Source organism: Acinonyx jubatus, chromosome C1 (assembly GCF_027475565.1).
Source record: "Acinonyx jubatus isolate Ajub_Pintada_27869175 chromosome C1, VMU_Ajub_asm_v1.0, whole genome shotgun sequence".
Classification (NCBI taxonomy): Eukaryota; Metazoa; Chordata; class Mammalia; order Carnivora; family Felidae; genus Acinonyx; species Acinonyx jubatus.
In genome coordinates this window covers 132,001,396-132,027,913 of record NC_069381.1, presented here as the reverse complement: position 1 = coordinate 132,027,913, position 26,518 = coordinate 132,001,396, and the positions used below count along the sequence as shown (strand labels likewise).

Sequence of the window (26,518 nt, the reverse complement as noted above, 5' to 3'; positions counted from 1 at the left end):
GCTCAGGTGATGATCTCATGGCTCATGAGTTCAAGCCTCGAATCAGGCTTGCTGCTTTCAGTGCGGAGCCCACTTTGCATCTTCTGTTCCCCTCGCTCTCTTCCCCTTCCCCACTCACTCTTTCTCTCTTAAAATAAAACAAAAAAATAGATAGAATGAGATAATGAAAAGAAAAAAGTATAGATCTGTGTATTATAAACTTGAAAGTAAAAACAAAAGCCATTAACAGCTTCATTTGTGCATTAATTTAACACACATTTACTGAGTTCTTAGCATGTTGTAGCAAGTGCTACAATCATGGAAATGGAGTTATGGACATAGGAGACAATACCTCTGCTCTCACAGAACATTTTAATGAGGTAACAAACAAATAAAAAGAAATTGTATAATATGCCACATGGTAGCAAGTACTATGGAGAAAATAATTTAGGGTAAGAGAAAAAAGTGTGATGGAAATAGTGGATTTTCTTGTTTGTTTATTGTTTTTAAGGAATATTATGAAAGATCCATCTTTTTTCAAGTTTACTTATTTATGTTGAGAGAGAGAGAGTGTGAGAGAGCACCAGGGAGGGGCAGAGAAAGAGACAGAAAGGATCTCAAGTGGGCTCCATGCTGCCAGTGCAGAGCCTGATGAGGGGCTGAAACTCACAAACCTGCGAGATCATTACTTGAGCTGAAATCTAGAGTCAGATGCTTAACCAACTGAGCCACCCACATTCCCTGGAAAGACCCATCTTAAAAGATGATATTTGAATAGAGATTCCAAGCAAATGAAGAATAAGCCTTGCAAGTTTCTGGGCCCAAAATAAATGATTTTGTACCAGGCAGAGGAAAGAGCTGGTGTAAGGGTCCTGTGAGAGAAGTAAGGAGGTCAGCTTGGCTGGAGCAGAATTAACAAGGAGAAGAAGGAGAAAGGTGAGGCCAGAGCCATAGCTGACACCTGTAGAATCTGGTGAACCCAGGATGATTTTCGGTGTTTTCCCTGGAAGATGCTGGACGCCAGAAGGAATTTGAAGTAAGCAGTGGCATCACCTAACGTACATTTTAACAAGATCACTCTGGCTGTTATGTTGAAAATAAAACGTAGAAAGCAGGGGTAGAAGTGGCATGTTAGTTGGAGCCGATTGCGTTCAATCAGGTGAGAGATGGCATAGTGAGAAGAGAGCTGATTCTGGATATATTCTGAAGGTAGAGCAAACAGCCTAACAGACGTTTAAGTTTGTTTCATGAGAAAAACAAAGGAGACAAAGATGACTTTAAAAGTTTTGACTGAAGAACCTGGAAGAATGGAGTTAGTTTACTCCATCTAATAAAATGGAGCAGATTGAAAGTAGCAAGTTTGGGAGAACATCAGGATCAGTCTAGGGTATGTTAAGTTTGAGATGTATGTCCAATATATAAATGAATATGCCACAATATATAGTACTAGAGTTTAGAGCAGTGGTCCATGCTGGAGAAGTGGTTAGTGTAACACAGTACATAAAACCATAGCACTGAATGATACACTGTAGGGAAGAAATATAAAGAAAAAGAAAAAGAAAGTTAAGAAAAAGAAGTTAAGTTGAGCTCTAAGACGAAGATGAACCAGCAAAGGAAATGGAAAATGGATGTCTATTTAATTAATTGGAGACCCGTGAGAAAGTAGTTTACTGGTACTTATATAAGGAAAATACTTCAAAGAGACATCAGATGGGTTAAATTCTCAGATCTAATGAAAGAAATGAGACTTTACCAATGGATTTAGTACTATGGACAAAATTGATGACCTTGATAGGAGATTGGTGGTTGGGATAAAAGCCTAAAAAGGGGTGCCTGGGTGGCTCAGTCAGTAGAGCATCAGACTTGGGCTTACATCTTGCTCCTCGTGGGTACAAGCCCTACATCAGGCTTCATGCTGACAGCTCAGAGCCTGGAGCCTGCTTCAGATTCTGTGCTTCCCTCTCTCTATGCCCCTCCCCCTGCTTGCACTCTGTCTGTCTGTCTCCTGTCTCTCAAAAATCAATCAATAAATAAATAAACATTAAGAAAAATTTTTTAAGAAGTCTAAATTGAGTTGGTTCAACAGATAAAGGAGGAGAGAAATTGACAACAATAGAGGTAGGCAATTCTTATAAGGAATTTTTATTCTAAGGCAAAGAAAGTAATACAGTGGAGATGGGAGATCTAGGACATGCAAAATTAAAGAACATAAGAGAACTGAGCTAGATAAATAAACATTTTTGGTGCTGAGGATGAGAAAGCCCAAAAAATGAACTTCATTCATTTTACTTACAATGTTTCGGGCATTCTTCTAGTCATTAGGATACAACAATAAAAAAAAATGGAAACAAAAAATTCCTGCTTTCACAGATTTATAATCTGCTGGTAAGGGATTAATTTTTTTCTTAAAAAATTTGCCAAAATTTGCAGTAAGCCCCAAATAATCTCTGCTTCCTGTTATTCACAGCCCGGTGTAGTCCTTTCTCCTTGAGTGTGGACTGGATTTAGTGACTTAATTCTGACCAAGAGAATATGGAAAAGTTGACAGGATATCACTACCATGACGAGGTTACCAGAGATTTTGCCTTCTATCTTGCTAACAGAATCCCTTGCCTTCTTAGTTTGCATGCTTTGAAGAAGGAAGCTGCCATACTGGCAAAGTCTATGTGGCAAGAAACTAAGAGCAGCCCCTGGACCACATCCTGAAGGAGCTGAACCCTGCCAACAGCCATGTGCATGAACAGGAAAGCCAATGGCTCCCCCAGTCAAACCTTCAGATGTGACCCCCAATTCTGACTTAACGTGTGATTGCAATCTTTTGAAAGACTCTGAACTAAAGGACTCTGCTAAGCCACACCCAGATTCCTCACCCACATAAACAGGAGATAATAATGTGTACGGTTTCAAGTTGGTGAGTTGGGAATCATTTATTCTGTAGCAGTAGATAAATAATACAGTATTGCAGGGAAATCATCACTTACCAATTGTTCCAATGGAGGAATGACATCTTTCAAGACATGTTGTGAATGATTCCTCCTGTGTCGGGATATCTGCAAAAATATTGACATTAGATATTATTATATTATTTTTCTCAAAACAAGCTTTAAATGATTTAAAAGAGCATATTTTAGTAAAAGTACACAGATACATAAACATATTCAGATTCATTCAAGAAGTCAAAGTAGATATAAAACGAAAGGTAAATGTTTTGGACGTTAACTATTTGAATTAAATGTGTACTCAAAGATGCTGGCTGCAACAATATCTCCTGTTCCACATACTCCTTTTACCATGTAACCTTGATACCCTTCCTCGCAAGTGGTGGGTCTATGTTCTTTCATTTTGAACCTGGGAAGAGCTTTATGGCTGTTTCAATAAAAAAAAAGTATGGCAGAAGTAAGTGACATTACATGATTTAAAATATTAGAGCAAAATAATGTCATGTTCTTTTAGAACCCTCTCATTTGGAAAATATTCACCATGTTGTGATGAAGCGCAAATCATCTCACACAGAGAGAGCACAAGGAGAGGCCTTAGGTTTTCTGGCTAAGAGGCTAGCTGAGGTTTGAGCTACCAACCGCCAGTCATAGGAGTATAGTATCTTCTGATGTTTCCCTCTGCCAGCTATTGAGTCACCCCTCCCCCCACCACCATGTTTCAAGACCTAGTAGAAGCCTCAAACACTGTGTAGTAAAATAGGCTGTTCCCGATATGTCTTATCTGAATTTTTGACCAAGTTCTGTCAGCATAAAAAAAAAATCAGTGTTTTATACCTCTATATTTCAGGGTGAGTTGCAATGCTGTAATAGTAACTGGAACAAAATATTTAATATTGAAACATTTTGTGTTTATTATATGAGCTCAGCTTTTTCGGAGCCAATGTTCTATTAATTTTCATGTCTTCTTCTACAGATGTATTTAAACACACAATAATAAATAGCTAAGTGTTTTAGGAACAGCATTTTAAAAATGCCTTATTGTTGTTTCTACCAAAGCATCAAAGGCAGATTCTATAATAAAACAAAAAGAGAAAAAGAAGGAATTTATAATGAAATCCTGTATTGTTTGATAACTTCAACAGAAGCTATAATTAATAATACTATTTTACTAGATAGGAATTTTCCAGTATTTTACATGAACAAGAGAGAGGAGGGTAGGGAAAGGGGGACAGGACAGGGAAGTAGGAAAAGAAAGAATGAGAGAAAGAGAAAGAGAGAGACTGGGGGATGAGTGTGAGGTATTAAAGAAATAAAGTGGGTCTGCCAAGTGCCTAGAAAAGAACTTTGGATGTCTTTGAATCTGGTTACTGGCACATGTAACTGACTGAAGGAATTAAATCAATGTCTGTTAAGATTTTGAGAGAATTGTATTACCAAAGAAAACAGAAGCCTGACCTAAAAAAACCTGTGACTCCATACAACCCTTGATCCCCATGTTTGCCCCACAAAACTGCATTATGAAGGCAGTACAACCTCCAAGGAAACCATTCTCTTCAAAGCTCACTTTAGAAGCGGCCAGTGGGGGATAGCAGAGAAGGAAGAGCCTTGCGGAGAGCAGCGCCAGAAACCTTGGAGAACAATGGACATTGGGAATTATCCCAGAAAGGAGAGCCAGGAGAGCCAGGAACTGACTCTGCAGCCAGGGCAAGGGTCTCACAGGGCCTGCCCAGCAGGCTTTAATGATCATTCCGTCAAGTGACTGTTGGCTGTTTACCATTTATTTCCTTTACAAATGAGAGTCTTTTGTTTGCTTGTTTCCTGTTATGGAGTTCTTGCTCCACCATTGCCTGTTGGATGTGATGGGAAAAACAGAACAAAGAACTTATTTTTCAAGTTCTAAACCCTTAACCCCCTGGAGAGAAATTGACCTGATGGAGAGAGTTATGTTTATCACCAGCTATGCTGATATTGGAGTTTGATGTGGTAACTGCATTAGAGTTTTGGTTGTCTTCTTTGGGGAGGCGGAAAGATATTGAAAGGCAGATGTGAATTGATAATAGGGTGAAGGGGAGGGAGGACTGTGACAAACCCTGATGCTTCCTCACCAAAATTCTGTCCTTTTTCTAGGGCACATACCTAGACTGCATTTCTCAGCCTGCCTTGCAGTTAGGAGTGGCCACAAAACTAATTCGGACCAATGGGATGTGAGCAGAGACAATGCGAAGCTCTCTCAGTTGAAGGCTACTAAGCAGTGAGTGCTTTCCCTCTGTGTTCCTTCTTTCCTCATATGCTGGCTGGGAGTAAACATGGAGAGAGGCCCTGCAGGACGATGAAGGTGCAAGATGGACGAAGACTGAATCACCATGTGGAGAAAAGCCAAACATAGGCCAGGAAAACTCATTTTGTATTAGTTAATAAACTTGCTATCTTGGAATAATTTTATACTTAGAGAAAAGCTGTAGCAAGAGAGCTCCTGTAGAATTCTAACTGCAATGTAGTGAGAAATAAACTTCTATTTCTTGGAGCCATTGTGTATTTCAGAGAATTTTACAGCTGCTAGCATTACCTTAAATAAAACCATGATAGTTGATCTTAATTCATTTTGAAATGAATATATATTATATAGTATATAGTATAATTATACACATTATTTAGTGTATATTATATAGTATATGTTATACATTATATTACATATTATTATATATATGATATTCATATATATTTGGTATTTAAGCTTTTTTAAGGAACCAGGCACTTATTTTATACTGCTATACATTTGGAACTTACTTCTCTTAACTGTTAGTCATTATATTAAGATTTATTATCTTCACTGAAAATTTTATATGTCTTACATTCAATTTACAATGGTGGAAGAGTTCTGGGATTTTTGTTGTTGTTGTTCCATTTCTTCGAAACCTGTTGGATTTCCAGTCTTTAGTCCTGTCTTCGGCTAAAAATCATTCTCTTTGCATATAAAACCTCTCAAGCTTTAAATGTTAGAGAAAGTAGTATCAAGCAAATGTCTCTACAATACTGATGAATAAGCACTGGGCATTCTCTTATATCAGCCTTACCATTTCTTCTATGGCTAACCCATGCCTTCCTTTGTCCTACCACTACTAGATTTTGATGGGTGTACTGGCCCATCATCCTCTCCATATTCTCTTCCAGTTGCTATAGAAAGTTTTCCCATAAGACAATGCTTTAAGATGTGTTGTGTATGTATTGCGAGAGGCACAAGAGATGATTTTAGCTGATGAATGTTTTAATTTTAGTTATCATTTACACAGTCTTAAGGTTTAGCAGAAAAACCTATCACATAAAGACATTTAACTGGTATGAATATATTTTCCATTAAAATAGAGTATAAATGATACAGTTAAACAAGTAATATGTAGTATGCAACATGAGCATGGAAAAAAAAAAACCTACAAACGTAGTAAGTGAATGACTGAAATTTGGGAAAGAAGTTTTAATGAGAATTCAGAACAGAAATGACCAGTTACTGAGCACATCCTTAGTTCACCCTTGAAGGGAACTGTTGGGTCCATGGTATAGACAAGAACTCGAATTGAAAAATGGTACAGTATTATTGTCTGTAAACATGTATTCAGTGCTTATTATTTGTCAGGCACTGTTCTAAGTATTTTACATAAATTAACATACTTAATTGTCACTCCTTTTTCATAAATGTAGAAACGCAGACACAGACAGTTTCAGTAACTTTAAAAATCCAGAGCTAGTCAAAGGCAAGGGTGTTGTTTAACCAGTATCTAAGCCTTTAAATATTGTACTTTATTGCTTTGCCAGGGATACAATGTATACGCATAAAGGCAGTCATTACATTCTTGGGGAACTACAAAGTTGAGATTTCCTGCATGCATAAGGGGATATTTCCAAGGTACAAATTTGAGTCAAACTTACAAATTTGTACATGTTTACACAGGAAGCTAGAATCAAGTTTCAAATCTGGTATGAATCATCTTAATTTTCCTTTAGGAAAAGTAATATTGCTTATCATTCCTAAATCAATAAGCTAGCCAATCTATCATGTTCAACCAAGTTATGGAGATGCAGAGGAAAAAGAGAACTTTCATCACCTGTCTTTTGCTTTAATGCTCTTCTCGGTTAAGCATTAGGCACAGAAATGTGTTATCATCCCAAATCAGATTACTCTGACTGAGACTTATGATTTAGGAAATCTGGATCCAAACCTGCCTAGTTGTTATACACAGATATGACAAAAAGTTAAGATATTCTAAGACAGCTGTTGTTATGTAATTTACTTAATTGAAATAATAATTAAAAGAACACTTGAGGTCAATCAAAACTTTATGAGGTAAGTTTGAAGGAAACAAAGGCTCTCCTAAGCCATACGTAGTCTAAAATAACAGAAAATCTTATAGATTTGTACATGTTTATCTATCAATAGCTTATTAGTAGTATCTGAAAATTTTGCTAATTTTTACAGGACACTTTCTTGAAAAACATTTCTGCCTAGGACATCAGATGTTCTTATTAACCATTCATTTAGCCAGTAAACATTTCTTGTTCAGTACCTAGTAGTTTCTAATAGTAGATGCTCAAAACATACTTGTTTGTTGATATTATGAAATACAGCTAATGCTAGTATTGCAAAAAAGAGTACTTCATTTTGGACAGTCCTAATTTTTTCTCATGAACTTCAGGACTTTTTAAATGTATCTGATACCAAAAACCTATGTTTTGCTCTGTGAATTACTTCTGGAAACATTTCAGAGTATTAGCAATGGTGGGCTCCATTTTTCAATCTTAGATCCTTCTTACTTTTGCAGGAATTCTTTTAATTTTTCTTTTTTTTAGGGTTTATTCATTTTTCAGAGACGGAGAGAGACAGAGCATGAGGGGGAAAGGGGCAGAGAGAGAGAGAGAGAGAGAGAGAGAGAGAGAGAATCAGAATCTGAGCTGTCAGCACAGAGCCCGATGTGGGGCTCAAAGTCACAGGACCATGAGATCATGACCTGAGCTGAAGTCAGACACTTAACCACCTGAGCCACCCAAGCATCCCTGTGGGAATTCCTAAGTAACCATTAAATTTGGAAAACTTGAAGAGCAATAATAATATCAGTAGCTTGATACTTTAATACATTATTTTCTCTGTGAGTTACAGAAGCATTTCTTCTGAGGAAGGCTTAAAATATGGCTTTTATGTATGTTTGTTCTTTCTTGTTTCCAAATGTTCTGAAATAGTATATAGATCCTTCCTCTAAACATAAGTGGACATGTATGTATGTCTACCACATATTTATCTAAGTGTCCACAGCCTGATTTTTTTTCCTAGTTTTTACACTCTTGCATTATGAAATGTTGGTTTCAATACTATTTTCCAACTCCCACAGCCTGATTTTTTTTACTAGCTTTACACTCTTACATTATGAAATGTTGGTTTCAATATTATTTTCCAATTCCCATTTGAGAATTTTATGAATTGCTACTTTTCAATTTATTTCCAGTATTTTGTAAAAAAAACCTTAACCATTTAAAGTATATCTGGCTTATGTACTAAGAATGTTACTTCAGGGGCTCCTGGGAGGCTCCGTGGGTTAAATATCCAACTTCAGCTCAGGTGAATTTGAGCCCCATGTCAGGCTCTGTGCTGACAGCTCAGAGGCTGGAGCCTGTTTCAGATTCTGTGTCTGTCTCTGCCCCTCCCCCACTTGTGTTCTCTCTCTCTCTCTCTCTCTCTCTCTCTCTCTCTCTCTCTCTCTCTGTCTCTGTGTCTCTCAAAAGTAAACAAATAAACTTTAAAAGAATGTTACTTCACAGTTTCTTTCAGAGTGGACTCCATATGTCTTACCTATTTTCTGTCACGGTATTCTGCATCTTAAACAACTGAGCTTTACCAATAAATACCTGAGTTGTTGGCAGTCCCTCCTCTGAAGAGAAGAAAAAGTGAGGCCTTATCTTTCTGCAATGATGCCATCTTCCTATTGATTTATAATGTTCAGTAAATAGGGATGATTTGTAGCTACCATTGGGAAAAAAAGTCTTGAAATACAAATGACTTCTGACCTGGATTTTTGGGACCCCATATCAGATGAATATATCACTGAACTACTTTTAGATCAGATGAGTTTCTCCTTCTTTGTTTCCACCTACTAGTCTCCCCACTCCTTCTTGGCCCCTTCTCAGGTATGTTAGCTTCATAATTGTGCAAAACAAAGTGGAAGAATGTAGTACTGAGGGTGTGCAATGCATAGTTTTCTTTAAATTCCTTTTTGTTCTTACTATATACATCATAATTAAGTTTTCTAGATACGTTTTCCACCAAAAAGAAAAATTAAAAAGTCATTTTTTGGAAGTGTCTTCTTTTTTTCCCTTCCATTTCTTCTTCATTCTAATCTATTTAAAGAATATGAAACTGATGGGTGGGACTAGTACTTGGTATGAAGTAAAAATAACAGAATTTGGGCATATTATTTTCCTGGTATAGGAAGGTCTCCTATGAAAGTTATACATAAACATGAAACATTCCACATAGCTCTGATTTTAAATAGATTACCATTTTTGATGAACGTTTATATCTTGTGGCTTAGAGTTGAAATAAAAATCGCTTGAATAAAAGCATTAGTTTGCTCCAGCATTTTCCCAGACACGTACATTTTCTGAGGCATACCACCCATTAGCAACCTCCCTGGATACTTGGATTTAAAAACAGAAATAAATTTGTGGTCAAGTGTAGTTGTTATCTTCACAGTTTCTCAAAAGCTCCCCCCAACTCCTTCAATATATCCCAATTCTTATGTTCAAATCTTCATTTGTTTGGCCAAATTCTTTTTGTTTTAAGCTATTACAACCAGAAATTAAGAAAACTTCATTTAGTTGTTACAATATAATAAACATCAACCTAAATGATGGCTGCATTTTTTAAATCATGTGTATGTGGGAGATAACTGCTTTGGATGGAAAAAAAAGATAATATATGAAGATATTATCCTATCATGCATTTAATCTTCTAATTTTGCCCGTTGGTGGAGACATGCCAGTTCACACATGTAAAATCATAATTACTCATCCACTAACTATATGTATTTTTCATATTCTTAATAGGAAGTAATGACATTAACCATAGAGAAACCAATTTCTTCTGTCTTGTTCCTTTTTAATGTACCACAGGTATATTATTTCACATTTAAGATCGCCTCCTCCCTCTGCCCGTGATATCATTCAATTCTCATAGTGGGCACTCATAAGCAAATGCTCCCCTTTTTGTTTGTTTGCCTCTTCCATAAGCCTCTTTTGCTCTATCTTGTCAGTCAGAAATCTGACACTCTTTATTTCCCTGCAGGAAATAAAAGGGAAAGATTCAAAAACACTCTGGAGGACATATTAAAGTTTTTCAGGTTTGTTGTTCGTTTTTTGTTTTTTCAGTTTGTTGACTATTCTTTGGTCAGCATCTGGGCCATCTGTGGTGTTCACCAGCCTTTCAATACTGGGCCAGGTCTAGGTGAGTTAAGTTCAGCTTCAACCACACTTTATTATCTCCCAGATAGCCAAAGAGAAGCACCTGCTGGAATGATTTAACTTCTTAATATTTCTCCCTTGATTTATTTAGTCCCAAACACATGTTCCTCCAAGAAGAAAATCAAACTACCTTACACCTTCCTGTTGAAATAAAAAGTAGTTATATAAAGTGCACACAGCCTTATTTGTTGCTAAATACTGTTTCCTTTAGTTCTCTCATTTCTTTTTTCATGCTTTCAATAGAATGTTTCTCTCCAAGAATTTTTTTCAGATTGAGAAGTGTCATTCACACGGACCTTGGACACACTAGTATTTTAGGCTTTTAAAACATGCTCTTGAAATAAAAAGTGCCAGAGCCAGAAACACAGCTATACCTGAATAATACAATTTCCTACATTTTTTTCCTGCAGAGTACATTTATGTGTTGTCTTTTTAGTTTTTAGTTTACTTTTTTCTCTGTAGGTTCATTCGTATTTAGACATGAATTCCAAATTGATAGGGCAAACTATGTCTTAAAATAGACACATAAACATTTTATTCTACTCATAATACTATCATTGGTATTAAATGTAAGGCATTGCATACTTCGTTAGAGCCACAGCTATAAAATTACTATTGTTAGCACATAATATAGCTTACTTAAAACCTCCTTTATTCTTCATAACAGAGCTATTACTCCATTGATAAAAAACAAAAATAATAGAATACCTGGGCCAAACTGACATTCTCTCCACAACTGCAAGTCATGTTATCTTTGAAATAAAAAGATTCAAGACAACAGAAAACAATACCAAGAAAACTATCTCATAAACACCTCAAAACAAAGGAAAATGTTACACAAACAATTATTGAGGCCCCAGATTGTTAAAATGGTCTACCTAGTTTAGCCAAATTATAAACAAATCACCATTTGACTATGTTGGACAGAAACAACATATACCTAATTTTATAATGTTTAATGGTCCAAAAACTCTGAACAAATTAGAATCAAGTTTTATTTTCAGTCTCAAATATAAAGTCTCTTTCATTGACCTAAAGTGCTTAAGTTGAAATATTGAGTTTACGCCATACTTTTTCAGGTATATGTTCAATCACTAAAGAAGAGGTTCTATCATTTGGAAAGTAATCCATAATATGTCATTTGATCCATGAAAAGTAAAGGGTGACAAAGATATTTACTCATACTGAGATTTCTATAGTCTGCTGACACCTTTCCTCATACATCATTATTTCTTAATGCAAAGCTTGGACATGTACTAACTCACTGAAAATGCTCTGCCTGTGTGTAAAGGTCACTTCTACAAGCATTGCGGGAGGCAAAGCTTTTCATAGCTGTACCATTCTTTCAAGATTTAACAGTTTTTGGTCAAATATCTAAAATATGCACATGAAGACTCTCGGCAGCTTCAGGCAATATCTATTAATTGTATCTTTCCAGTTTCCTTTCTTTATGTATTCTTTGAGGTTTTCAGAGACCCCAAACTCACCTTCTGCTGCCGAAAAAGCAGATTTAGTTCTGAAGGTTAATCCAACTCAGCAGGATTGAAGGATGGCACTTTTCCTTGGTCGTAAGTATGTTGGCTCAGGCCAGACAGCTGTTAGGACATTCTCCTCTGGGAATCGTGCCCTCAACACCCACCGTTGATGCACATACATGGTCTACTGGCTGCCGACTTCCGTGCCCATCTGCTCAAATGGCATGGTGCCCACTCACAAGTTGGCTGGATCCTTGCCCTTAGTGTGTAGATGCCAGGCAATGATGGGTTTAGATGGGCAGCCTGCATAATACTACAAGTGACAATTTTTTTTCTTTCTGTCTCTACAATATCTGTCCTCTGTGCCTTCTCTGAAAGGGAAACTCGTGTTTTTCCACCTTTGATTGTACCTGTGAACACTCATAGCCGTCCTCAGGTAGATGTGCAAACGTACCCAACCTGCCACCGCGAGTAAGATGAAAGAGAGGAAAGGATCCACAGAGCCCCAGATGACAAGTTCTAACACTGAAATGGGTTGGATTGTGAAAATCCCGACCACCTGGAGTCTGTCAGAAGAAATTTAGCATGGGTGTAAGTGCAGCAGACCTCTCACAGATAGCAATGGCACCAGTAAATAGTTTAAGTTAGAGCACTTTTTGCCTGTCACAGCCCCAGCACAAATTACTTGCCTTGTACTGAAAAGGCACATACAACAGTAAATGAAATAAATCACGCAAAAAGAACAAGCCTAACGGGAACACGATTTATATGCTGGGGCGGGGGGAGGGGCAAGGGTGCAAGCTATGATACTCAGACCTCAGAAATAACCCTGACCGGAGGTCCTAATGGAAAGAAAAAGAAACAAAAATAGCATCTCTCTTTCCAATCTACAGCAAACCCATAGAGAGGAATAGATTGGCATAGGAGGTTGTGACTTTAATGATCCAAAGCATATGAATGCTTGTTAGCAGACAGCAGACAGACATAAGTAAGAACAACAGTAATGGCTACATCTGCATCCTGGCCTACGGCACTCAAACCAATCAGGCGGCATTGGAGAGCAGTGCCTGAAGGTATGTTCAAGCCACGCTTTCCTTGTGTGTTTATTTAAGGGTGATTGAATTCAGGGTGTTGTCAGTCTGCCTTGGAGAATGGTTATCCAATGTGTAGGCATGATCTTTCTCCCTGAATGTGCTCTGTTGAGTGAGTTAGTTATGTGTGACTACTTGCTCTGTCCTAGTCTTTATACAGTGCCAAAATCCTCCAGTCCAAGTTCCAAAGGAACAGGGCCTAAAAACTTTTGGCTCCAGAATCAAATTAGGCTTCTCTGCTTCCCTAGCCAGAAATGCATAAATACCCAATGGCCAAAACCAAAGAATTTGACATTGTGGAATGAATAGAGCTGTCATATACCACTAAAGTGTGGAAATATCTAGCGTTTGAAGTCAAGACTAGTTCAACATCTTCAGTAATCAGAACAGACTTCTTTGGACACCTTCATGGGTTAGTCTGGCTTTTGAGCGAGAATGTTTCTGGCAAGCTACTGATTCCAGATATCAGAAATGCAAGAACATACGGTTTATAAGAGAAAATCTGCCATTTTTTTTGCATCAAAAAATTCTCAAAGGCAGCACATTTTCATAAAAGGCAAATCCCTCATCCTGTTTTCCTCATTGACCTTCAAGTTAGCACCACTTGCTTAGATGTATATACTTTAAAAAGAACTAAACAAAGAAGAGTAAGTTGGAATACTTGGAAAAATAATATTTATGTGAAACTCAGCTTGGAATTATGTGGGGGAGTTTCTGGTGAAATAGACAATAGGTATAATCACCTAAAACTCCTCAATCATATTACTAGGCTGTGATTGTCAGTGTTCCCAGAACAAATCATTTTCCTCATGATTTATCATGCCTTGAGGGTAAAACAGTAAGAATTACATACTACTAATTTATTGAAAATGAAGAAAAGCAGATAGCCTCTCTAAGGAATCTTGAGGGTAAGAATTATGTTTTACTTATCTTTAAATCCACCGAATTTAGCATAGTGAGGAATATATATTACAGGATTGGTCATTCCAAACTTTATATTGAACCTCTTTATACATGTGACCTATTATTTCATTCCATTAACCAAAACTTTCAATAGCCTATAATGTCTTCTTTAAAGTATCTCATTGGAAACATATTCATCATTCTCTTCAAAAGTCAGTGATCTTTTCCAGATAAACTCTTATAATTTCTCATAGGAGATTTGCCGTCTTTTCTTACTGAAATAAGGTCAAATTTTCGAAATGATCCCTTCATTAGTCTGCAGTTGAAATAACCAATACTGGTGGATGATAGCTCATTGATCTTTGTAGTATATATGATACTTGGGGCTCAAGTTCCTCTTCTAGAGGGAAAAACTGATAAGTTATATATAGATATAGATAAGTGTGGATATAGGTAGATAGATATATTTCTGCTTTTAAATAGCATTACATAATCATGTAGATTATTATTCTGAACAGTTCTGTGTTCTGCTATCACTTTATCTCTTGACACCTGTATTCCCTCAAATGGAAAAATATGGCATAGCATAGTACTTATTCCTTATAGGATTACATTAGGAATGAAAACATTAATACATATACAGATTTGGCCACATGGTAAGTCTTCATCGTTATAAATTCCCCTGTATCAATTGTATCATTCCTTTTCCAGTAGTCCTTCTAACAAATATATTCTAGTAAGTAGGCAATTAATATTAAGCTGATATATTCATAAATCTTCAATGATTCTAGGGTACCTGAGTGGCTCAGTTGGTTGAGTGTGGAGTGTGGAGCCTGCTTAAGATTCTCTCTCTCTCTCTCTCTCTCTCTCTCTCTCTCTCTCTCTCACACACACACACACACACACACACACACTTATGCTCTCTATTTATATATCTAAAATAAAAAATAAAATCTTCAATGATTCTAGAACTCTTTTAAAATGATTTGTTTCTTTACTTTAAGAAATCCCAATCATTTCCAGTTAGGATATTTTGAAAATATTTTGTTAGAAAAACCTTTAAACACTCAAGGAGAAGGGGTTTCATTGGGTATGCCCTCCAGGAGGTGAAAGACTTGGTGTAATTTTAGAATTTGCCTCCCACAATCCCACCTCTGGCCTTCAACAAATCATGTCCCTCCCACAAGCAAAACATATCATATCCTCCCATGATTCCAAAGAGTGTCATCCTATTACAGCATCTCCTCTAAGTCTAAAGTCTCATTATCTAATCAAAATCCCACTCTCTCATTGGCTCAAAGACTAAAACATACGTACCTAAATCCAGTTTTGAAAGAGGTTGAGCTTCACTGAGATCAGCCATTTAGTAGCAAAGATGGGAATCAAATAGTTTGCTTCTATAGCTAGTGGTGTGCTATCCATGCTATGAAGTAGTTATGATTATTGCCCTCGCTGCATAGACAATAAATCCAAGAACAGTGAGAAAAGACTATAAGTTAGTAAGAATCAGAGGCTGTTGGTTAAACCAGAGTCATGCGACTCAAAACCTCATACATTCTGACTCCAAATCTTTTAAATGCTGAAGCTACTGGCCCTCAAAGTGGATACTCAACAAATGCTGGTTGCCTGACCATCACACTGCACTGCTTGCAGATTAAAGTATGCAATAATGTTTATCATACTTTTCCTCAATTATTTTATACCTAAGTTCCTATTTTCTATTTTCATCATATTTCATAGAAGGAATCTTTATAGTCATCTTAAACATTAGCTGAGATGAAATAATAATAGCAATGTTTTAGAAATGAGGAAGATGAATAGACTAAAGACATATAAAATTTACCACAATATCCACTCAAAAATAGTGCTACAGATTTGTATTTGGTGAATCCTGGAACTGGAAAATGCCTTTCTGTTCTAGATACCATACCATACCACGCCATAAAGATTTTAGACTGCATTTCTAGTTGCAAGTGGTAGATTGGTCACATACCTGATCTCCCCTATTTACTAAAATCAGAGTAAAAGAATAAAAATTTATGTATGGAACACGAGAGTGTGAGCAAAAGTAGATGACAGATCTCAAAAAGGTTTTGGAAGATAAAATGTATATGAAAAGGTAATTACTTTGTAAAACGAAAGAAGCTGCAACCTCAGTGTTTGCAGCTTGGAAGATGGGTGTTAACGACAAAATTTTCATAGCCCTCTCTCTCCCCACAGAACCTCCAAGAGGCTCATCACTCAGAAGCACCAGGTACCCTGAAAGACAAAGATTGCCTACAACAGCCACCACCCAGGAAAGTTGGACTCTAAGGCTCACTTGTTCATTGCATGGCTGTTCCAGAGCTCATCAGACAGACTTTGAACCAAGAATCTTTCAGAGTCTTGAGTCAGGGTCACCTGCCATTACAGAGGGCAGACAGGACTGAGTGACTGTGAACAAGGGGATTAAAGTTTACCTACTAAGCAATGGGACCCTCAGCTCCCATGGTCAACCATTGTCCCAGAAATGCCAGTGAAAAAAAATGTATCCCTTCATCTAGAAGACTTGAGGAATCTTCTCTGGAAGAGCAAATGGCTTCAAAGTCCTTCAGATCCTGAAACTTGAATATCCTCAGTGAAAAGCCTCTTTGTGTGCATTCTACATATTCTACAGAGAAGCTTGGCAGTCAACTAGCCCAGCACCTCAACTCCAAGCATACACAGAGCATTTTCGTGCCTCTCTTTAAAATATGTATATGCAGTCATGGGTCACAAGAAATTAATTACTACCTGATATAAAACACAATATTTATATACTGTATTTACAAATAATAATTGTATCATATAGAGTATATTATATAATACTATACAATTATATATAATAAGTTATAATTACTATATTATATATTTATTTATTGAGCACCATATATGTAAATAGCATTTTCTAAGTGGTGAATAAAATAACCTCTGATTTAAAGTTTTTGATTAAAGTCCCAAAATGGAAGAGAAATATCAAAATAAGCACACATAAAAAGGAACTCAAAATAAACAGAAATAATACCAAAAAAAATTTTTTAATATTATTGTAATATCCTCAAGAGATAAGAAAATATATAGGATTCATAAAAACAGTAATAATAATAAAGAAAGGCACTGGAAAATTTAAAAATATAAATGAGTATAATTAACATAATTTTTGGAGGATACAAATGATAAATGTGTCAGGAAATAGTGTTAAAAACAGAGATGAATTATGAAAAAGAAGAAATAAGAAAATAATCTAGAATGTCCAACATCTGCCATATGGAAAAATCCAAAAAGGAAAAAAAAATAAATGCATGGTAAGAACTTTTAAAATAATGTACAAGAGAATGTCCCAGAATTTTATGACATGAGCTTTTTGATTGAAAGAGCCTACTAAGTATCTAGTGTAATAAATTAAGAAGTAGCTCATGCAACTTTATAGAAGTAGAAAGAATGAGAGAAAGATCGCAGATCCCATGGAAAAGGATGGGAATCAGAATGGTGATGGAATTTTCTAAAACTGACTGGAGTCTAGAAGTATGCTTTCAAAACTTAAGGAGAAAATATTATCAACCCAGAATCAGGTAGCCTGTTAAACTATCAATCAACAGAATTGAGTAAGAACATCTCCAGATATAGAAAGACTCAGAACATTTGTTTCCACCACATTCTTTTTGGGAAACTACTGAGGAAAATACTTTAGCAAAGTGAAGGATTTGACCAAGGGAAACAAGCCTTCAAAAATAAGATGTATATACACAGGAACAAAGAGACACAATGAGAAGTTGTGTGTTCACAGATGTGTGTCGGGCCAGCAGAGACTTCCACCCAAATTGAAGCAAGAAGATGGAAATAAATGGAAAGAAGATTTAAGAAAAGAAAAGAAAAGTAAAAAGGGGCAATATTATTTCATGTTTCAGTGTTTGAGAAAAAGATTGATAGGAGTTTGACATATTGCTGGCATCTTTGGGAAAATTAGCTATAGATGTGACAAAATACAAGTAAATTAAATGAAGGCAATCATTAACTCCACAAAGGAAAGTTGAATCCAAAGGAATGATGGTTATATAATAATTCTTGGTTCAACTGCACATATTTAGAAAAACATAATAATGGAAACTAGCAATTGAAAAAAATGTGATAGAGCTATAATGGAAAAAATTGAAGGAAGGGAAGTTATAGAGTGTAAGAGAGCTAATATTAAACTATCATAACAGAAAATCAATGCATAATACCTAAAATAGATAAATCAGGAAAAATCAGTATATATATAGTGTTGAAAAATATGAAAGTTAATATAAAAAAGAATCAATAACCATAACAAAAAAACCAAAACTGTTGAAGGTGGTTGCCTCTACGAAGTGAGATAAATGAGTAAAAGAGAAGCCAGAAGAATGCTATGCTTAGTGACAAGTTTTGTAGACTAATGTCTTAAATTAAAATTTTCTTAGGGGTGCTGGGTGGCTCAGTTGGTTGAGCGTTTGACTTTGGCTCAGGTCTTGATATCGTGGTCTGTGGGTTTGAGCCCATGCGTTGACATGGGGTTGGGTCTGTGGGGTTGAGCTGCCTTGAGACCATGGGTCGTGGTCTGTGGGGTTGAGCTGCGTTGACAGCTTGGAGGCTGAAGCCTGCTTCGGATTCTGTCTCCCTCTCTCTCTGCCCCTTCCCTGTTCGCATTCTGTTTCTCTCACTCTCAAAAATAAACAAACATAAAAATATTAATAAAAAATAAGTAAAATTTTCTTCAAATAGTCTTGAGAGAGAGAGAGAGAGAGAGAGAGAAAGGGAGCAGGCAATTACACCTAATTGTATAAATGCTCAATCAGGACCCTCAGCAATCAATCTACACCACAAAGAAGTCCCACTTGCCTATCAGATCCTAAATGCAAGTTAAATACAAAAGCAGTTATAAGTCTGATTCAGCAGGGAATAATTGTTACAGAATCACAATGGTAATAACCGGTGGATTCAAGCCCTGTGTTCACCACTGAACTGTGTGAATTAGGGCAAGTCATTTAACCTTTCTGCATCTAAGTTTCTTCATCTACAAAATGCAGACTATATCTTGTACTTCATGGAGTCAGGGGATGATTCAATGGGCTAATGCTGCTAACATGCTTATAAGAGCACCTGGTACATAGTAAATGCTCAGTAAAAGTTAAGTGTTATTATGAAAAGAACTCCTGAATTTTGCATGCTAACATAAGTCCTTTGAAAGTAAAGGCATCACCCTTTGAGCCTTCTAGGGTTTCCAGTTGACAATTTACCCTCTTATGCACTCACTAAGGGCAGTGAAACAATCAGGGTCAAAGGAGAAGGCAAGAGGAAATGGGGACCCTAGCCCCTCTCCTATTCCCTCTAGCTTGGCTTCCTCTTGTCCTGTGAAAACATTTTATGCAGACAAATGAGTCTTCCCAAACCAATAACCAAGGAATAAAATGCTTAGGTGTGCACTTAGTACCATGTTAGAAAGAAACATTTGTGCTATCATTTAACCAGATGTTTATCGTTCTGGACATTAAGTGGAAGGAATTGGGAAATCATCTCCCTGATTCTGTGACGTCCACAGAAAGCTTTTCATGTTTGTGCCTTTTATAGAAATCTGCAAAGAAAAAGAGAAAGCCCCTTTCACTAGTCACCTACTCAAAACCTTTTCATTTTCAAATCAAGGGAAGCTGCCAAAATTGTATTAATTTTTAAAAAATAACTCTCTCAGTAATGCTCCCCTTGGATGAATAAAGAGAGAGTCTAATTCCGAGCCCATTTTTTATCCTCCATTGTGTACACACCACAATGTACAAGTTAGCTCATTAGTGCTCTCGGCAAGGGCCATCATTTTTAAATGATCAAAGTGTTTGTTTGGGGAGAAATCAGTCACATAGAGTAATAGTTCCCAAACTGTGATCCTGAGCATTTAGAGGAGAGTCCTCTGTGGTTCATTTAGGAGATATTTTAAGGGAAATGTGAAGGCTAATAAAATATAGGACCAAGTGGGAATGGTTTGAAGATAAAGGGACATAGAATGGTCATTATATTGATTTGGGGACAGGGATCTGAAATCAGTGGCAGTTCAAAAATGAGAAATAAGAAATGTAAATCATCATGAATAAAACAGGTGCAAAATAAACCTAGGAATTGATGATTTAGGTCATATGCTAAAAGGAAAATTTTACAATACACACAAATTTTGTAATATAACTCTTAAAATGAAAACTATATATAGATAAACTTTAAAACAGAACACTTTAACTTAATAATTGTTCAAATAAGATTTTTCATAGAGCAAAAGGCAAATTCTTGCTCCTTAGAAATAGAGACGATTTAAATAGGAATTGCTAAGTTTTAATCATTAAACAAAGAAAATACGTTTTTGTTTGTATTTCATATTCTCAAGTTTCTCTGGTAATTTGTGGCATTACTGCTGATTTGATTTTCCTCATCTAGCCACAGTGAAAGACACACCCAAGTCAAGAAACCAGAAAAAGAAAAGTTGAGAGTTATTTTTGAAATTTTGGCCTCGAGCTCTATAGAAACTTAATGGCAAATTTCCTGAAGGAATGTAAAAAGTATTTATTAAATATCCTATGGAGCGCCTGAGTGGCTCAGTCGGTTGAGTGTACAACTTCAGCTCAGGTCATGATCTCGCAGTTCCTGAGTTCAAGCCCCATCGGGCTCTGTGCTGACAGCTCAGGGCCCAGAGCCTGCTTGAGATTCTGTCTCCTTCTCTCTCTCTGTCCTTTCCTCTCCCTCTCTCTCTCTCAAAAATAAATAAACATTTAAAAAAATTAAATATCCTTTATAGGAGTTTGGTTGTGACCTATTAGACACATTGCAGGGAACTATGGGACATTAATTTAGGAGTCTCTGTTGAAAGAAAAAAAGGAATAAGGTGGGGATTGGAAAGTGTTGGTGAAGCGAATGAATTTGGAGTTGGAAATTTTTTTAAATATAGATTTCATACATTTCTTCTAATTTGGGGAGAGAATACATTTTCTTCTAACATTATGAAACATCACTTAAAATTTCTGCTTCATGATTTATAAAGCCCTTATGATACTAATAAAGGCTAAATATATTTCCTACAATAGTGATTGGTAATGGAGGGTTGCAGTGCATGGGGAAGAAGGCAAAATTCATCCAAATCATAAAACAAGGGTATTTTCAAGAAAGAATCTCAATTCTTTCTGGAACTCCAAACATAGCTGAAGAAACACACCTATAAGTGACAACTGCTAATTTGCAGTGATTACAGGCTCTGGCAGCACTCCTAGAAGATATTACATAATCTAAAGGAGAGTGTATTTTGAAAAAACGCCTTCCATGTAATTATGACCTGCTCCCATCCTTTTCCTTGATTGAAGAAAGAACCAAAAGTTTAAAGCAATGAAAAATACCCAAAAAAGTTCAAAGTACAAGAGCTCAAAGTACAATACTTTGAGCATTGTACTCAAAGTACAATGAGTACATTGAAGCTTTTTAAGCTTCAATCTGCCTTAGTAGTTAAAAAACAATGGAGCAAAGAAAGTTCCAATAAAGATAAAGTAATAAGAAGAGAAGAAAGTGTTTTTATTTTAAGGTAGAGACTATATGGAGTTCAGGTTAGTAACCCCACAAAATAGCACAATGCTTGGTATCTAGTAGGCATGAGAGAGATGTTGTTGAGTATTAAAGTATCAATAAAAACATTTCACTTTATGTCTCAAAACAGTTTCATATATATCATCCCATTTCACAGGGGTGCCTCAGTGGCTTGGTTGGTTAAGCGTGTGACTCTTAACTTCAGCTCAGGTCAAGATCTCATGGTTTGTGAGATCAAGTCCTGCCTCAGGCTCTGTACTCGACAATGCAGATCCTTCTTAGAATTCTCTGTCTCCCTCTCTTTCTGCCCCTCTCCTGTTCTCTCTCTCTCTCTCTCTCTCTCTCAAAATAAACAATTTTTAAAAAGCAGTAGTATTATGCAATATGAAGGAAACGGTTATATCCATTTGAAAGATAAGGAAATCAAGCTACAGTTTAAACGAGTATCTCTGGAGTGATTTTTTTTAATGTTTATTCATTTTTGAGAGAGAGAGAGAGCAGGTGAGGGGCAGAGAGAGGAGACACAGAATCTGAAGCAGGCTCCAGGCTCTGAGCTGTCAGCACAGAGCCCTATGCGGGGCTCGAACCCACAAACCATGAGATCATGACCTGAGCTGAAGTCAGGCACCCAACCAATTGAGCCACCCAGGCACCCCTCTCTGGGGTGATTTCCATAAGCAAACCATTGTGTTGAGTCCTACGTAGACCAGGTAGAATTACTATTATAATAAATATATTTCTTTTTTACTTACATCCAAAATATCATTTGATCTACAAAATCAACCTCTTGAACAGGTATCATTGATTACTAAACTGAGGCACAAAGATTTTAAGTAACTACATACTAGCTAGCTAGTCATCTGATACTATACCAATGCACAATGTTTCCTCGAGGCCACAGACAGCAGGATCTGCTGCTTTTTCCATTGGACTATTGAATCCCAGAATGTCAGGGTGATGAATGGATGGGTCTTTGGATCAAGAAAACAGTCCTGCTTTATTCAATCCAAAGTCACCAGAGAGAATATCCAAGTAAGCTACATAGCTAAGTAAGTTTGTCCAGTTTGCTATCCCTTTATTGGCCACGCGGTGCTGCCCAATATTTTGAGGTCATATTTATACAGATAGACTTTCAGTTGATGCTAAAGGCACTTGTCCTTCAGATGTTTTCCTCACCAAACATCTTGCCTTCTCTTGAGTGTATACAACCCTTCACCCTGTCGAATGCTATTCTTTGCAACTCAGCTCACATGATATACTTCAAAATACAAGCAAGGAGAGCAACAAGCTGCATCAGCGGCCATGTCATTTTGGGTTACATGTTTCTGTCCTTTCTTTATGACACTGCACTGCTGGAACGCTGACCTCCCTAGTTCAGTCCACTGCCATGGGCTACTAGTCAAAGAAAAGAAAGAGCGCTGAAGAGCAAGGACAGTCACAGCAGAGAAACTTCTGGTTTGCCTCATCTTACATTCCTGTCTCTTACCCTGCCGTGCCAACTTGAGGATTTATAAAAGACCTCCTTTTTATGTGATTCCAACTTTACACTTCAATTTAAGGACAGTGTCTTTTTCTTTTGGTAAATTTTGCTTCAAGTAAACAAACTTGTACCATGACAGCATTTTATCTTTAGCTTTGAAAAGGGGGGAATACAATCTAAAACAGAGAAATCTACAAAATGTTTTAGAGTCCTACTCTCACAGTCACACTGGAAATGAGTGACCCTTTCAGTTGCTTTACACTTATCTCCCATTCGTGTGCTCCTATTTCTTATCTGGTCCTTTTTAGATACTTAATATACTTGATTTTTTTTCAAAGATATGTTTATTATCAGTACAAACAAAAATAGTAGTCCTTGATGGTGCCCACTGAAGTCATTTCCATTTCCTCATTGATCATTGTTCCCTTTACACAGAGGAAACATGGTTTAACCTGGAAAAAGAACTTAAATCTTTGTAATTCCAGTAACATGGACCCCTTTAAGCTGATAGTAATTAATCACTGGTTATGAATAAATAATTCATTCCTTATGAATGAATTACAGTATCTGACAATACCCAATAGGTCTACTGACTTTATCTTATATTTGTTGATCCTAGATTCTGAAGACCAGCTCTTCTAACAGACTTATTCATCTCTAGAGCCAGCCACACAGGAGCAAGTATATGTCAGTCCCACTGTCTTGAGACTCAGAGTTGGGGAGCAACCACCCTAAATCTCTGCTCTTGGACCTAAGTGTTGGATCTAAACCTGAGACCTCTTGTGACCCTTCCCTGTGTTCCATACGTGCCTCTAGTGTTGACTTAATCTATGATTGATTACCCATCCATGACAAGTAGTCTTTGGTACCCTGATCCTCCCCTATAAGGGAGAGTGCCATCTCAGAACCACACTTGGTTACTGTATGGCTGCCTCCCCTGAGATCTTGCTCATTCTCTTTCCTGGGACTAGATTATATTCCTAGGATCCCTAGAACCTAGTGGAGGCCCTTCTATCTATGGACAGATCTCTTAGCACAGAATACCATCTCACCCAAATCCTTTGTGACCTTGTTCTTGTCAAGTGTTTGAACCAGCTGGTAAACACGGTTGCTTAAAACGTCTTTGGAGGCGCCTGGGTGGCTCAGTCAATTGAGCATGTGACTCTTTATTTTGGCTCAGATCATGATCCCAGGATGGTGGGATCAAGCCCCACACCAGGCCCCACCCTGAGTGTGGAGCCTGCTTAAAATTCTCTCTCTCTCTCTACCTCTGCCCTCTCCCTTGCTCATGCTCTCTCTCTAAAATAAAAAATTCAAATTAAAAATTAGAAAAAAATGTCTTTGAGTTTCTTTTACTCTTAAACACTTGTCTTATCAGAACCAGTACCTGAAAATGTATTAATTTTCACCCCAGTAGAAATTGATTTTTCTAGTGAATGGCAGCAAGACAGAAAGGAAACCCCTACAAAGTTTATGAAGCCATGTGGAAGACATCATGTTGGTTCTGCAATAACTTGAAATTCTCTTCTCTCAATATCTTTCTCTCTCTCTCTCTCCCTCACACACACAGACAGACACACACAGACACACACACAGACAGACACACACACACACACACACACACACATACACACACCCTGCATAGGGAAATGTTTATTAGAGAAAGTATTTAAAAAGTACACATTTTCCAAGACCTAGATGAACGATGTCTAGATTTTCTAAGATATAGAGAGGGATCTGGAGCTTTACAGACAGAATAGAGGGTGGACATCTCAATCTTCTTAATACAAGCTTACATTGCATGGTGTTGGGCTATTGGTTTCATAGGCTGAGTTTCAAAACAGAGGCTGGGCAAAAAAGGTCACTCTTAGTTTTAATTATTGTTATGTTTGTAGTCATTGTTGTTACTTTAGCTTATATTTGGTACCCAATGAACAGTAGAAGCCAGATTTTTATTCAGAAGATCATCATTGGGTTCAATCAAGAATCTGGGGTGCCCGGGTGGCTCAGTCAGTTAAGTGTCTGACTTCAGCTTGCGTCATAAGCTCATGGTTCATGAGTTCAAGCTCCACATTGGGCTTCTGCCCTGACAGCTCGAAGCCTGGATCCTGCTTCAGATTTTGTGTCTCCCTCTCTCTTTGCCCCTTCCCAACTCACCCTCTGTCTCTGTCTATCTCTCTCTCTCAAAAATAAACAAACAAAAAAAGTTAAAGAATCTGTATTTTTAAAAAGCTCCCCAAGTGATTCTTGTGATCAGCCAAATTTTGTAACCACTGCACTAGGGAATGGTGATAATTTCGCTGGGTATCCTACATAACTACATGCACCCTCACATGGTATCAGAAGATATTTCCCATTTCAAGTAAGCCCAAGAGCCTACTTCTAGGATTTTGGTATCAGCCTCTGGACACTCTAAAGTCATTGTCAAAATAAATAAATTATAAACCAGCGGTCTCAGATTAGGAATGAAAAATAATGCTGAATAATACCATGGCTACAACATATTTTTCAGACTGAAAGGAAAAAAGGCCAGGAGAAAGGAGGTAACCCTGTTTTCAGTCCTGAATAACTGTCTGGGCTTGTCTTGTCCTTAAAAAATGATTAAGATAAAAGCATGTGAAGATAATATGGGGAATATCAGGAAAGGCAACTGGTAATGCCAAATCTAATAAAAGGGATATACTGGTGAGATTAAACTAAAGCTGATGAATCCATTGCACACACCTAGTTGACTATAAATAAAGATAAACCTCAAATAGTTTAAAAGGCAGGAAACACTTCTGAATGACAGCATCATTCACACATGTGCATCCTTATTCAGGGCCACATCATTGCTCTGTAACCTTAAGTTAGTTACCATGTTACTAAAATCCACAGTACAGGCACACAGATTAAATGAGACTATGTACATAAAGCACTGATGCCTAGCTCAGTTGATGTTATCTTTGTCTCTTCTTCCCTACTCCTCAAAGGAAATCCTTTCTACAGCAATAGAGACAATCACAGAAACCATGCCTAGCATCCACCATCAACAGATTCATGCCCATGGGAGAAAGTGAAGATAGTTGTAAGAAGTCCTAAGGATAGTGTAGGGTACTGGCTAAGAACACAACAATAATAAATCCATTGCTTAGTAACATAAATAATATGTATTTATTAAAATAACTAGTTTCTAAAACAGAGAAAAATGTAGTGACATGAGAGGCATTACTTCATATTTTTGCAAATGTCTTTAATGTCTGGTTTAATAGAAGAGAGCATGAATATCACATCTGCTTCTTTGTTTAACCTATTGTGATATCACATGTCATGTAGCCTCTAGAAGACTTCACTATATATTCATGTAAGAATAAGAGTTAAAAAAACAAATAATATTTTAGAAATATTATGGAAATGGTTTTGACTTCTGGTACCCCCTGAAAGACAAGGAACCCCCAAGGATCCCTAGATGACCCTTTGAGAACCACTGATGGAGAATTTTGCCTATCAGATCTACACGCACAAATGCATAAATGAACAAATGAACGTACAGTAGAAAATAAAAGGTAGAAAATGCAAAAGCCC

At 37.0% G+C, this 26,518-nt stretch overlaps 1 protein-coding gene across 1 annotated transcript in view; it reads right to left on the bottom strand.

The window, feature by feature from the left end:
* ARHGAP15 (Rho GTPase activating protein 15) overlaps positions 1–26,518 on the bottom strand; it is a 609,886-nt gene that overhangs the window by 532,498 nt on the left and 50,870 nt on the right. Inside the window, exon 3 of the mRNA XM_015062996.3 lies at positions 2,961–3,029. Within this exon, the coding sequence (XP_014918482.2) occupies positions 2,961–3,029 (69 nt within the window). The remainder of the gene's footprint in view (positions 1–2,960; positions 3,030–26,518) is intronic.